The sequence below is a fragment of the Lepisma saccharinum genome, chromosome 5 (assembly GCF_977018435.1).
Source record: "Lepisma saccharinum chromosome 5, izLepSacc3.1, whole genome shotgun sequence".
Classification (NCBI taxonomy): domain Eukaryota; kingdom Metazoa; phylum Arthropoda; class Insecta; order Zygentoma; family Lepismatidae; genus Lepisma; species Lepisma saccharinum.
Window position 1 is genome coordinate 75,036,234 of NC_139233.1, and position 15,476 is coordinate 75,051,709.

Here is a 15,476-nt window from a genome sequence, read left to right on the forward strand (position 1 = left end):
CTGAAACAAACAAAAGTAACTTTTTGTGGTTTTGTAAAATGAGTTAAAAATACAAAATGTACAAAAGCATATACACCTGGGTACATGAATTACTCAATGCTCTAGCCATGCACAAAGGTATTTATACCTACTTACCTCATTTGGTTCCTTGCAGTCAAATTTCAGTATAAATTTCCTTTTGTAGTATTCACAGACTTGAGGACGAAACTTAATTTTTAGCTGAACAGAAGATTTTGAATATAATTTTATGTAGTATTTGTCACTGAATTGAAACACTGAAAATACATTGTCAATCACTTCATTAATTAAGCTTTTTACAAAATGCTCCTTGTTATTAAGCAAATCTTCTGAAGCTATGTTTTGCTCTTTTGAATTTTCAATTGTTTTAGAACTGTTCTCATTTCCTTCTGTAGGCATTTGCTCAATAGCTGCTGAATTGATCTCCAAAATATTTTCAGAAGTTGATTCAGACAATCGAAAAGAACAATCAAGGCTGCCTTTGTTTGACACACATATTTTTTTCATAACAGCCATTCCTACAAGGATATTTCCTAAATGCAACCTTTCAGGGTCAATGTGAGGTTCTGCTCTTTCACTCAGGCAAGAGAATGGAATCTTAAATTGCCTTTCCTCTGTGTAAAATACAAGGAAGCCTTGGAAATCATCTGGTTGTGCGGGCTTAAATATCACATCAAAGTCAGCAGAAGAACCAGCAAGCACACGGATAATAAATGGTAAAGACACGGATAGAATTTCATTAGTGAGCAAGATTCCTTCAAGAAATACATCCTGCATCTCCACCTTAATAAATCTGCACTTGAAAGGCTTTGTTGTAATATTCATGATGCCAACTTTCTTCTTATATGTCCTCTTTGGCTTAAAGTCCTGTAGAGTAAAAGAAGAAATGAACTTTCACAAATATAATTGATTGATTTAATTTTATTTTACTTCGCTTTTCTGCCACTTTTGGCTAATCGTGAAGATAAGAATGAGTGATGATATGATGAAAGTGACACCATGACTAAGTCAGGATTCAAACCTGGGATCCCTAGCATGCTGTGCTAATCACTCCACCACAAAGGTTGGCTTTTCACAAAAATAAATACAACCTTTGTTAAACAGTTCTGGGACTGTGTTACTGTCTATACTATTATTACAATGAAATTGTAGTATTTGATTTTATTCAAGGGCAGGACATGTAGCATACCCCCATGCATTCTCTATGGTTACTTCAGTGGTAGGAGGGATGTCTAACAACAAATTGAAACTTAATTTAAAAACTTGTCCTTTGCATGCTCGCACAAGAACAGAAGCAATGCTGAGCATCACCGGCTTCCAATCTGAGTCAACAGCAAGGGATTCTGGGTAGGATTCATGGTGGAGGCACACTGAGAACTGGTTGGGATTCCATTTTAACTGTAGGTACAGCCATTAACCTTTTCGACATCAAGAGGACTTGAAACAACTTTTGATGAGTAAATGAAAGAGCAATACTGCTGAAGATGAAACATTGGTGTTATAAGTATGACCTACAACTGACACATCAACAAGTTGAATGGACATCTCAGAGTTCACCAGCTTCCAAGAAAGTTGAACAACAGTTGAAAACAAACATTTTGTTCATTTCATAACCAATAGTAGCAAAAAAAGGAGAGGGGGTATGAAAAATCACCTCAGAGGAAGGAAAATCAACTATCTGCACAGAGATAATTGTCCTTGACTACAAAGAATTTAAACTATTATTTGTTATACTTTCATTTCTATTAAACAGTGATATAAAATCACATGTACCTTGTTTGGTCCTCATAATTGTCTGACAGACCTCAGTTCTTCCTCATAGATGAGAGAAAAGGATGTCATGGAAGGGTTAAAACTTGGGATTAAATAGCTTAAATGTATTAAAAGACATACAAATTTAATGTCCTGATCATGTCACTAAAGTTATCAGATGTTTCTTAAGAGCTACATCGGATGTTATGCCTTTCAATCCATTTCAACCGTACTTTAAACCTTACATGACTTGTTTTTCCCATTCCTGAAGAAGGTTCAAGGCCAATCCAAAAATTCAGAGCAAAACATGTTGAGATTCTATTTCAGTCTTTAATATGTGATGCAAGTGGCATGATATTCCAACTTTTGTCATTTCTATTGTTCATAATGGCAAGAGAAGCATTAGCATTCTGTTACATAAAGGCTTCCTGAATTACAGAATTTTACATAGCACCCAATACTTTGCATGCAAGCATTTCATTTGCAATTGTGATGTGAGTTTACAGAAAGCATTACATAACATATACAGCATGAGAGGCACAGTGAATTTCTCGGTTTTCACTTAATAAGTAATAAATTTAAAGAGAAGGAGATGTAGAAACAGAATTGATAAAATTTAAAACATAATTAGTAGAGGCAGCCAAAAAGGTATGTGGAAGGACAAGCAAGAAAAGAAAGAAACACCATGGTGGAATGAAAGAACTAGAGGGGCAGTGAAAAACAAAACTTTTGCATTTAGAAAATTGTTTAAAGTAAAATCACAAAATGCATGAAAAGAGTACATGGAAAAGAGGAAAGAGGCAAGAACAGTAGTAAAGAGGAAAGAAGAAAGGGGATTGAAGAATGGGCTAAAGTGTGCGATGATTTTTCGTTGCAAAGTATTTATTTTCACTCGAAAAATATATCACAGCTCCATGTCACTTCGCTTTGAGAATAGTTGCGCATGTTTGCATCTTCTGTTTGGGCTTACACCTTTTCATGCTAGATGGCAGCACCTATCATTTTTGCGTGATCAACTATTCTCTTGTAACTTAAGTCAGTCGAGTCAGCAGTTTTACATGTGATACAGCCAGATTACACACCCTCGCGACTCACTTGTGATATGGCTCTCTCTTTCTTTCTCGATTCAAGGCAGCATACAGTAGGAAGTATTGAAGTGATAACCCTCGGGAAACGGCAGGGAGTTTTGGCCGGTGAACGTTTCCTCCCAGTTTTTGCTCACAAGCAGTGCTCCTTACTACACATGATGTGATGGCAGTGCTTTGCCTGGATAGCGAGTATCAGTCCATGTGAACACTATGTGTTTCAATCTAATATACATTGTTCGTTGTTGACTGCTAGATCAAATAGTGAAATGTACGTATTGTCTCCTTCTTGTTGATTATTACGTGCATATGGTTAAGGAATAGTGCAACCAGTGAACTGTGATTATGGATAGGTTGAAACGAGCTTGTTGCAAAGTCGGCGTATGTCACATAGACGATAGGATGTGGTGAAGGTTATTTGGACTGTACGTCATACTACGTTTTGTACCAAGAAACCATGATGAGGAAATTGATGATTTTTGGAAGTATCCAGAACGGCAATTGTTCACTTGTTATGTCATTAGATAGATACTACAAGAATGGATTTGACGATGCTGTTTTGACCAGTCTTCGATATGACGAAGAAAACGAGGGGTTATTGAAGCGATACCAGTTTGACCAAAAGGACCAGAGGCGTGCGTTTGAAGAACAGTATGAGAAAGGTGGCGATTGTGAAAGCATACAAGAGGCAAATTCGTCACTCATTACGTCTTTAGTTGGATGATACTGGAATGGATTTGACGGTGCCGTTTTGACTAAGTTTCCGACATGATGAAGAAAACCAAGGACTGTTCAAGAAACACCAGTTTTGCATGTGATATACAGTTATAACTCCATTAAGCCTTGTTTCCATGATTATGAAAAACTAAATATGCTGACCAAGGCAGTAATTTATTTTATTAAAAAACATAAACTAACGTAACGTTTCAACCTTCTAGCAAGGTCTTCTTCAGACTCTGTATCGTAACAATCCCTACATTCTATAGAATGACACGGTATCAAGTACAAAAGTAACCAGATACAACAAGAAGGGTAATATATATACACAAACATTACTCCCTCCAGACTATTTAGAAAGTTGTTTGGAACTTTCTAGCAGATGACTTTCACTTTCCAACTTTACTTTCACCTAAAAGGCTAAACACAATTACTTCCATATAGAATGTGGTTGGACTTTTTAATCTCACGCTCTTTTCCCTTCATTTTTCTTCCTTCTCCTCTCCTCGTTTTCTCTTGTCCTTTCCACTCTTTCCAACATCTTCTTCCATTCTTTGTTTAACTTCAGTCCCCCATTCCAGTTCAATGTTGCAGGTGAGGATGTAGATAAGGTTTGAGGCATGGCAGGTCCCTTTGGGATGGAGGGTAAATTTGCCAGTGGCCGTGTGCACCTGGAGGGTGTGAGAAGTGATGAGGATGGGGCAGGTCTTGCACCTGGGGCGGTTGCATTTATGGGCAGGGGGGTGTTGGATGTGTGGTGAAGGAGTGTTGTGGACCAGCATGTTTTGGAGGTTGGGGAGGGGGGGGCATTTGAAAACCACTCTGGGTGTGTCGGGAAATATGGTTTTGGTTTCAGGATCACTGTGGAGAATTTAGAGAAGGGAGTGCAGTGTGTGCCTGATTTTGTTGAGGTGGGGATGATATTAGGTGATGAGTGCAGGTGGGTTGGTGGCAACAAGTTTCTTGGTGGTAGTGGTATGTCAGGCAGCTCGCGATATTTGCTTGGTGACCAGGATGCAGGGATATACACGGATAACCAGGGCCTGGTGTAGGCGGAGGTTATAATTCTGGCGGGAGGTGGGTGAAATGTTCAGGCGCTGTCCCTTGAGGGCCAGAGAGAATGGAATGTTTTTTTTGGTGTGGAAGGGGTGGGAACTGGAGAAGTGTAGGTATTGCATGTGGTTGGTGGGTTTTATGTGGATGGAGGTAGTCAGGTGTCCTCCCTCGATGTGCACGTCCACATCTAGGAAGGTGATCTGGTTGGGGGAGTGCGTCCAGGTGAATTTTAGGGAATGGAAGTGGTTAAGTTGGTCCAGGAAAGCTGACAAGGATGGTTCTCCATGTGTCCAGAGCATGAAGATGTTGTCGATGAAGCGGAGCCAGAGGAGGGATTGGAGGGGTTGGGTAGCCAAAAAACTCTTGCTCAAGTTTGCCCATGAAGAGGTTTGCATAGGATGGGGCCATTCTGGTACCCATGGCTGTACCTTGGATCTGTAGGAAATTTTGGTTTTCAAAGGTGAAGTTGTTACAAGTGAGGACAAGGTGGGCTAGGTGGGTCAGGAAGTTGGTGCTGGGTTTGTGAGGTTTGGGTCTGCTATTGAGATAGAATTCTATGGAGCGGAGGCCATGGAAGTGAGGTATGTTGGTGTAGAGGGAAGTGACATTGATGGTGGCAAGGATGGTATTTGGGGGCAATGGTGGAAGGGTGTTGATTTTCTGGAGGAAGTGGTTTGTGTCACGGAGATAGGAGAGCAGAGCTTTCACAAGAGGCTGGAGATGGGAGTCAACAAAGGCTGAGATCCTTTCTGTGGGTGAGTTATAGCTGGACACAATGGGTCTACCAGGGTTGCCAGGTTTGTGGATTTTGGGCAATAGATAGAAGCTGGGGGTGCGGGGATTGTCGGGTATTAACATGGCGGTGGTACGAGCTGTTAAGCCTTCAGGGGGGCCGCAGGTGTGGATGAAGTCCTGGATTTTGTTGAGGTGTTCGGCGGATAGGTCAACTGTGGTGGGTTTGTAGGTGGAGGGGTCAGCCAGCTGGCGGTTGGCTTCTGCCAGGTAGTCTTGAGAGTTCAAGACCACCATGGTGGACCGACCCCTTGTCAGCTGGGAGGATTTTGATGTTGTGGTTGTTGCTGAGTTCTCTGAGAGCTTTCTGTTGGGGGGGGGGTGGGGGGTTGAGGTTAGGTTGTGAAAGTTATTTAAGAATGAGCCGTCAACAAAATCCAGGACTTCATCCACACCCAGCTGGACCTAAAATCTGCCTTCTACCAAGTCAGACTCTCGGAGGAGAGTAACCAACAGACAGCATTCTCCATCCCAAATTTTCATTTCATTTGAATATTGCCGTTTGCCAATGGGATACAAAAACTCACCATATGCCTTAAATAAAGTGATTTCATTGGTGTTCAATGGGGTAAGTGAAGATGAAGTGTCCATGAGTAATGCATTCAATAGACTGCGGCATGGGAACCTGCGGCAATCCGTAGAAAAATCATGCTTCGCATACACAAAAATCACCTGTTTAGGTCACCAAGTAAGTGAAACTGGATTTGAAATCTCTCCTAAAAGCCTAGATTCTATAAACAAATATCCACCGCCAAAGAACATTAAACAATTGTGAAGGTTCATCGGTATGTGCTCGTTTGTATGTGCCTATATTTTTGGGTTTAGTAGTTTAATCCACCCCTTCTACAGCTCTTGAAAAAAGAAACTCCGTACAGTTGGTCCGATGAATGCCAAAAAGCGTTCGAAAAACTGAAGAATAAGATCGGGCTCCTGTTCTTGCCCCTTACAATCCACAAAAAAACAAATTACGTGTTCGTGGATGCACCAAAAAAGGGCATAAGTGGCATTTTGTGCCAACCGGCGACCAATGAAAATGGTGAAATAGATATTCATCCCATTTGTTTTGCTAGAAGAACATTAAAAGACCCAGAAACCAGATATGATCATTTTTCACTAGAAATTCTTGCATGCATCTATGCCTTACGTAGCTTCCACTACTATGTGTCAGGCAAAACAGTGCATTTTGTAACTGACAATAAAGGAGTCATGTTTTTGAATAACAAAACCAGCCTAAATTCTCGCATGACAAAATGGAGTCAGTATCTGCAGGAATTCAAAGATTGTACCTATCCACTTAAAAGGCACCCTCAACAAAATGACGGATGCCATTTCAAGAGAACCCCAAGAAAGGAACAAGGATGACGAGGATGTCACTGAAGACATACTTGTCTATTTTCTTGCCGACCCGAATTTCAACATTCGAGACTTGCAAAATTCGGATCCATATTATTCAAAAATTTTAGCTTATCTTATACAAAGTGAAGACCTGGACCCAAAATACGAACGAGCATCGTATCAATACGAAATTATAGACGATAAATTGTAATGAGTCCACAGATATGCTACACCAAACAGTATCTCCTTTGCATTCCATCCAAATTGAGACACGAATTGGTCACCAAAATACATGAATCCAAAAGTATAGAAGTGCATCTTGGAGCAGATAAAACTTACAAATTATATTTACAAAGATACTACTTTCAGGAAATGGAAAAAAAAAAAAAAACATTTATGACCTAGTATGCACTTGGACCCAATGCCAGATATCCAAACAATGAAAAGGTCTCACCTATTATGAACTCACACAACTAGAAATGTCTGACCCCCTTTGTGGCAGTTTCGGTTGATGCAGTCGGCCAACTTAAAGTGAGCACCCACGGCAAACAATATGTTCTCTCTGCCATAGACTACTGTACAAAGTATCTTGTAAGTAAAGCAGTTCCTGATGTACAAACCAAATTTATAGCTGAAACTCAGTATCTAATAGACCATATTTTCCTTGTGTATAGCAATCCCAAATATCTTTATCTTGATAGAGCGAGTGCGCATACATCTCACGTTTTTCAGGAATTGTCCAACATCTTAGGCGTTAATCTCAAATTTACTGCTACTCATCACCACCACAGAATAGGACACGTAGAACCAGTATGTTCAAAACGTAATGAAGTGCTACATCAGTTCTACCCAAATGTCACCCTTTCAGGCATTGTTCGGTTATGTACCCTGCATCACCATAGACGCAGTGCTTGATATTTATTATTAAAATTACGGAAAACCTTCAAAGAATCGAAAAACTCAGTTTCGAGAGAAACTGCCGTTCAAAATTCCCAATGGCGTTTTCAAACCAACAAGCGATACATAGACAAAAAACACTGGTTCTAAGTTCTAATTTTTGACCCTGTTGTCCATAAAGGAAAATCCAAGTCATTTTCCAGGACTTATTTTGGGCCTGAAACATAAATAGGTAAACCCCATTCCAATATTTGTTCTATTCAGTGGAAAGATGTGAAAGGTAAATTATGTAAATGACAGAAGTATTAGTCGCTTGAAAAAGTAATATCACCCTAGGACCACAACAAACGTTTCCATGGTCCTGGATTTGAGTCCTGTTGGTAGCAAAGTCACGTAGTTGAAGGTTCCATCGCCTCACAGGAAGCTGACGTCTTAGTCAGTGCAAGTGATGTATCTCTCCTTCCATCTGGAAATGATTCGTTGCATTTCCACAATCATGATGATCAACAGGCCGATGTGGAATGTGCTGAAATGACAGTTGTGCAAGTTAGATCCGCTCCTACCGCAAATGCTAACTACACATTTTACTTCGTTTCTCCAAGTCAGCAAGATTCGGAGGTTCTTAACAAATGCTTCACGAACTGCTTAGAACTGCTTGTCGCGCTGAAACAAACAAGCATCGCATTTCCCCTCCTGACCAGTATGTTACGCAACTTTGACCTGACTGCGTGAGCTGTCACTGTGATTGCTTCCGTTCGAGAGTTTCTTGCAAAAGACAATGATCAAGTAGATGCCATAACATTCTGCATTGACACTCAAGAAGACTGGGAGATATTTGCAGAAGAAATCGAAAGCCTTTCTCTGTAGTATAACAAAGCTTAACACCAAATTTTCCATCCCAAACTATATATAGGGTATACACAAAGTTTCATCTTAATGTTGGTATATCTAGCATACTCTTGTAACATCTCATCACATTCATGATGCAGGATTTGCATTTGTTTATGACCAAGAATGTACAGTTTCACTGCTACACCTTGGACACATATCAACATCAAGTAAGTTAAGCATCTAATAATAATCCCTTTACGCATTAAAAGTAATGCTTGAGATTTAATATCGATCAAGTAAGGTAGATTATTCAATTAAGAAGTTACATGCATTTTCTATGCCTTCAGTAAAGATTCTATAGTTCATATGAACAAAATAATGTACATTATTTATAGACGAATCGTCCTTGTACACATCATGTACTTGTTTATTACCTCCCCCCCCCTACCTCCGAACTTACGAAAGAAATGTTCAAGAAAGGAAAATAAAAGGCATACAATAATACTGTAAGAAATTACTAGTAAAGGAGACATTGCATATATGTCAGATTTCAAAAAGGGATTTGTTGCAATTACTATAATTTGCTCATGTTATACCTTTGTTATTACTATAGCCTGGATGTTCAGGCACTGAAAAGTATTAAAAATGGCAGGCACAAAGGCAACGAAAAATTGAATAAAAGGCCGTGTATGTCGAAAAAAAGCAGTCAAGTTTCAGAAAGAGGCAGTGAAAATTGAAGAAGAGGCATTAAAAATTGAAGAGAAGGACTTAAATTCTTCTTAAATCTTTAAAAATGTATTTACAAATAATAATTCGAATAACAAGGGTTATTGAAAAACGAAATAAAATAAAAGAAGAGAAATATAATTTTAAAAAATGCCTTGTCGGAATGACAAAAAAGGCAAAAATGTTTGAACAAGGCAGCGTAAGGTGAAATAGGCAAAAAAAAAAAGGCAACATATAGTATTGTTCAGAATGTTAAGAACCTTCGGATCGGTGTACTTTTGTGTTAAATTTTTGTCTACCAGCATCAGAAACGAATAGGCATTTTGCCTAAAATCTGGGCTCTAGTTATTACGAAAGGCAATATTGAAACTCCAGTTGTAATTTTAATATGATAAGGATAATTATACGTATGCACATAAAACATTTACATACCATAGCTACACACTTAAGGCAGTCCCGAAATTCCTGAATTTCCGAATCATTTGTCAAGCTGCTCCAATGGGTGTGGGGTAGTTCAAAGCTACAACAGCATCCGTAAAATATTCCCAGGCAATAGGGGAACTATAGGCCCATTGGCAATATTTTACCGCCCCCCCCCCTTCAAATTCCAGAATTAGCTCTGGAACACACAATACCGTAAATCTATTTCAAAAATTTTAAATAATGTTGGTATTTGCACCGAGGCTTTGCACTTGGAGAAACAGCTATCTGTTGTTGCTTCTGCATTAGATACTTTCCAACTTAAGTGTACTTCATTTACACTTGAAGTATGGTTGGATTTATTAAATCAAAATGTGCTACAACCCTACCACAGGTATTTCAAAAAGAGGTTTGATCAGGCTGTTCAACCATTTCATTTATTGGTCAGTATGACGGATCCGAAATACATGGAATGTCGCCAGGCCTTAACAAGGAAGAACAGCAGAAGAATGGATATCCGAAAGACACCCCGAATACATTCCCGGTGTTATGGCTTTCAGGATTAAGGATATGGAATACTTCACCGTCAATGATGCAGGATAGCATCATACAGCAAGTTTCTTCTGCTAAGTGGTGGAAAATCATGGAAGTAAAAGCCGAGAAATCATTTAAATTGCCCAGTGGGTTCTGTGAATTTTTTGCTTGCCTTCATTCAGTTCCAGCATTGTCAGTTTCAATAGAAAGAATCTTTTCAACTTTTGGAATAATTTGGAATAAAGTACGCAATAGACTCGGGTTAGATAAGGCCGTAAAGTTGGTGAAGGTATACAGGTTTATACGTTCAAATGATAGAGAATCTCAAAATATTGATTGGTAAGGTAGGTAGGCAGTGGCGGATTACCAAATAGGCCCACTAGGCACGTGCCTAGGGGCGGCAACTCTTGGGGGCCACAAATCTTTTTTCCAGAATATCAAGAATAATAAAAAGTGTCTTACGTACACAGTGACAATTTACACTTATGAAACCAATGTCTCAAATCAACGGTTTGCAACGCTTTCGCTTCATTCGAAAGAAACCTTGATGTATCGGATTTATGTGTTATCAACAAATGTTTCGTCTGCTCTGCCTCCTTCAGGTGCCAATCAATTTGTTTTTAACCCGTGCTGTGGCTTTTATCGCTTACAATGACAATGCAAGCCGCCCAGCCCTTGTTGGTTTGTTTTTGTAAATACATACCCCTCGATCTTCCACTAAGCGTTTGTTAATGGCCAGGCAGGAAAGAAGACTGATTGTTTGAAACTCGCATCTGTAACAATGCCAGTCTTAAAAAAAATAAAAAATAAAAATAAACACTGCTGATAAGTGACTGAGTGAGTGCAGCTTTTGCGTGGACCGCAACTAGTTTCTGTCTTACTGTATTCTCTGGCTGGTGCATTCAGTTTGTTGCTAGTGCATTTGCGATTTTTTTTTTTTTATGCAGCAGGGAGCATGAAGCGAACAAAGTTAAGTGGGGCAGCTTATCGTAAACTTGCAAACGAAAAGCATGAAAGAGAAGCAACCTTACAGAAAAAGCTTGGTACAGTGGACAAGTTTTTTAGGCGAAAGGAACAAGTGATTTCCGAAAGCAGTTCAAAAATTGAAGTGGAAGCGGCTACATCGAGTGAACTCTGTGAAACGCAAAATGTCGAAAATATTGTGGGTTTAGTGGAGGAAGAAAGTGTACCTGAGGTAGTGTCCCCTCAGTTCGAAGGAGTTCCTGATTATGACAGTAAGAGTGCAAATTTCGTTAGTGATGATCCTGCCGAGTGGTGTCTGAATGAGTCTACAATTGACATTCTTCTAAGACGCGGAATTAATCAGAATGCTGAAAACGATTTTTCTAAATCGCAAAGACTCATAGCAGGTAAGACAAGATTGTGGACAATGCATTAAGAATATTTTTGTGTACTTCGGAAACAAACTGTTCAGCTGAACGTACGTTTTCGACCCTAAAAAGACTGAAAACTTATCTCCGTTCAACCATGTGTAATAAAAGACTGAACGAGTTATCTATTCTCCACATCTAAGCAGATATCTTGACTGATGGACACATCAACTTTGAAGAACTTACACACGAGTTTGCAGCAACCAAAGTGAGGCGGAAGCAGCTTCATTTATGACTGGTGAGTGGTGAATTTAATTTCTCAATACATTACATAATTCAGTAGCGTATGCTCAGACCAAGATCAGGGCTATCTCCAAATTTAGTAGTGTTTGAATTTTAAATGAAAATGTGTCTGGCAAAAAAGGGGGAGGGGCTCCCTCATTCATTTTGGATTTTTTTGTTTACATCGAAATCTTGCCATTAAAAACAACAATAGTAGGAAATGGACATAAACTATTTCATGCTTATTTATAAAGAGGAGCGGTCTATAACATGCAATATGTAGGACCTACATGCAAGTATGAAAAAATAATTAACTTCTTACCTTACTTGAAGGTAAACTCCATTCTTCTCTCCTTTTCCGTGAATTTTTTTGTCACTTTATTGAAGAATGTGTCCTCACATGAATTTCTGATGTTGATTAGAACCCCTTTCTCAATAGACATTATAGCTAAATTACTAAGCCGTGCTTGTCCCTGTGTTGCTCCGAGATAGCCTATGTTTTAATCCTCCTTAGAGAAGAAAAACTCCTTTCAACGGTTGTTGTTGTCGATGGAAATGTCAATATTAGTTCTGCTAGTTTATACACTTCACCAAACACTATGTCCAAATTATTGAGCTTCATATAATTTGTAATTATTCACTGATTTATTCTTGTACTCATCCAGAGAATAAAGCACACTTAGTTCATTTTTGAGGCAGACTCTATCAAAATCTGAGGCATACTGTTCACTCAGTTCTGCCAAAAGAGTTTGAGGAAACATTCCACGAAATGTATGAAATTTGTCTGAATCCGAGGAAACATTCCACGAAATGTATGAAATTTGTCTGAATCCAAGAGAGACAAATTTTAGATCATTTTGAGATTCAAATCTGAATTTGGAACGGTCATCATTGCCCTGTCTTCTTGGCCTTCGTTCATATTCACTATCTTCATCTTCAGCATTACTTGCAGCCTCCGCCCATGCATGATCAAACCCTTCGTCCCTAATTTTCTGCAACGTGTCATAGAATTCATTGACTTTGTTCGTGCAGTAAGAAATGTCCATGCATTTACTTTGCAATATGTCAAACAGAACATTGGAAAATGCAAATATTTTGCTGAATACAATGAGAAGAAATCTAGTGTCAAACTTGCACAGAAAACAAACAAAGCCTAGTGCAATATTTACCTCGTCACTTGTCCAGTCACCATCTTCATCTACCACTGCTGAAAAGAACTTGATAAGGTGCCCTCTATATTACTTTACAGTATTTACAAGCCTTGATGAGAAATTCCACCTTGTTGGTGCCACTCCCGGCAGTTTCTTTTCCATGAAGTTTTTTAGAGCAGTTGTGCGGACCGTAGAGTGTGAAAAAAGGTAGGAATTCCTGACAAAGAGGTAAAGAATCGTCTACATTCTGATATATTGTTTGTAGACTTTGACAAGACCAAATTTAGCCTGTGACTGTAGCAATGAATGAACATTGCTGTTAAAACCAATACGTTGCTGACCAAGGCAGTTTATTAAGATAAAACACTTAACACGTAACGTTTCGACCCTGTATCAGGGTCTTCCTCAGACGAAGAACTAAACTAAAATGATGAAATATACTACATACAGAAAGATTACATACACATAGCAGGGTCACAAGCCACACAACAACAAATCAAGGTGACAGTCCTTATCTATGAAGATTTCTCCGAAGGAATTAAACATATCACCTCCTGACAGTTGTTGACTAATGGGTCTACTACACTGACAGGTGATTGGCAGGTCAAGATTAGCACCTGCTTACCACTCCCCCACCCCTCCTGCCTTTTTGGTTATGGATGAATGCCTCCTCCTCTGATCTTCTTCTTTTCTCTTCTTTCTTCCTTCTTCATACTTCTTTTTTCTTCATTCCTTTTCTTCATCCTTTCAACTTTCTCTAACACACTCTTCAGTGGCGGAGCGTGACCTTTCCAACAGTGTAAGCCTATCATGATGAAGGTTATTTCCCGTTGTGCTTATTTTTGGACTGACATGGTTAATGATTTATCCACACACATCGACCCCCCACCCCCCATTTTTTCAGAACACTTCCCTAGAATTTTTCACCAAATTAAAAATTCTGGATAAATCTCTGGGATTGGTGTTTTCTTTGCTAGGCTGTGTATCTCCTACATTTCAACTGATAAATAAGTCAGTCTTTTTCCTATCACAATGAGTAACGTAACGATAAAAAATATGCAAAGTTAGATAAAATGAACAATAATAATAATAATAATAATAATAATAATAATAATAAAGAAACGGAAACAGAAAAGTGCAGAATACTTTTTACAACCGCATAACCAAGTATCAGCTTCGTACCCTGAATCACAAAATCGGCGCACTTTATTTTTCGTTTCTGTTACTATGCCTGCTAGAGAAGGAAGGGGTGGGCCTACCTACATCCACAAGTTTCTTCTTGGCAGCAAAATCCTTGCTGGATAACGGCGTCTGCACCAAGTTCTCCACCCCACCGCACAATCACACTCGTTTTAATCCATAATGCACTTCACTAACACACAACAGCACAGGACCGACAGTCCACTTTGAATAGATGGAATTCGCAAAAGCAATACCTCGACAACAAGAACGCGGAAACAAAAAGAAACCAGATCCAAAATTGGTCATTGCTCAAAGCAGTGATCTTTCGGACTGTGAGGGGAATATCCCTTTCGGATATAAATAAATTCCCTCCCTTGCCTTAAAATTCCCTATATTTAGTAAAAAAAACAAAAAAAAAAACAATATTAATTGTAAAAGAAATGCTCACTAATTGTAGGGACATATTCAGAAATTTCTATCAAAGGACATGTAAGTGCTTTCTTAGGATAATGTAAAAGCAAATCTAGCACCTAAAAGAACATAAACAGGCTTTTCGAACGCTGTTCGAAGAGTGTTTGAAGCACGGACTACGTAATTAATAATATTTGATTCACATTTGACATGAGATTTGTAAAATTGGTTCAATCTTCAGCTTTCATTAACATTTATTTATTTATTTATTAATTTTTGCACTTTTTAGCTCAATTATTACCAGCTGAGTTCATACATAAACGGAAAACAGAGATCTTAATACTTCTGATGTGTATGCTCTCCTACAAGCTAAAAACAGAAACAAGAATTAGGACATCAATGTGTATCTAGTTTTCCCGTATCCCGCTCATTTTTAGGTTTCTCCTTTTTTCCCTTCCTGTTAGATTTTTGCTTCAGAATTCCCTGTTCCTGGAAAAAAACCTCCTTGAAGCACCACCGGCTCAAATTTCCTTTGCCGTCAACCATTCATACCCGACAACGCTGGAGCCCCTCCTCTTGCAGGACCTGTCTCTCGCTGACGCGTATTCAGTGAAGCCAACCTAAGCATAATGGTACTAAATCTCGCACAAGTTTAAAAAGTCGTTTGTAAGTTTGGGATATAAATAAAACAAGAGGGCCAATTTTCGTTCTGGTTGAATTTTCTCAAACTTTTCACATAGAACGCCGAACCTGGTCGAACCCATGCCGTTGCTTGAACCATTCGAATTTGTATTTATGTTTTTGTTATAAATTAATATTAATAATATGAAAATCACAGAACAATTTAGTAGTATGTAGCACAATTTCGGAGTTTAAAAGACACCATCGATGTCCAGAAGGGACAAGGCAAGGAGACTTCCTGAAAAATGAATGTCAACCATTTTCACACATACAAT

General features: G+C 38.9%; 1 protein-coding gene across 1 annotated transcript in view; it reads right to left on the minus strand.

The window, feature by feature from the left end:
• The window catches only part of LOC145988077 (cilia- and flagella-associated protein 74-like), a 74,815-nt gene that overhangs the window by 46,996 nt on the left and 12,343 nt on the right, over positions 1-15,476 (minus strand). The window contains exon 3 of the mRNA XM_083122914.1: positions 136-885. Coding sequence (XP_082979040.1) covers positions 136-885 — 750 coding nt within the window. The remainder of the gene's footprint in view (positions 1-135; positions 886-15,476) is intronic.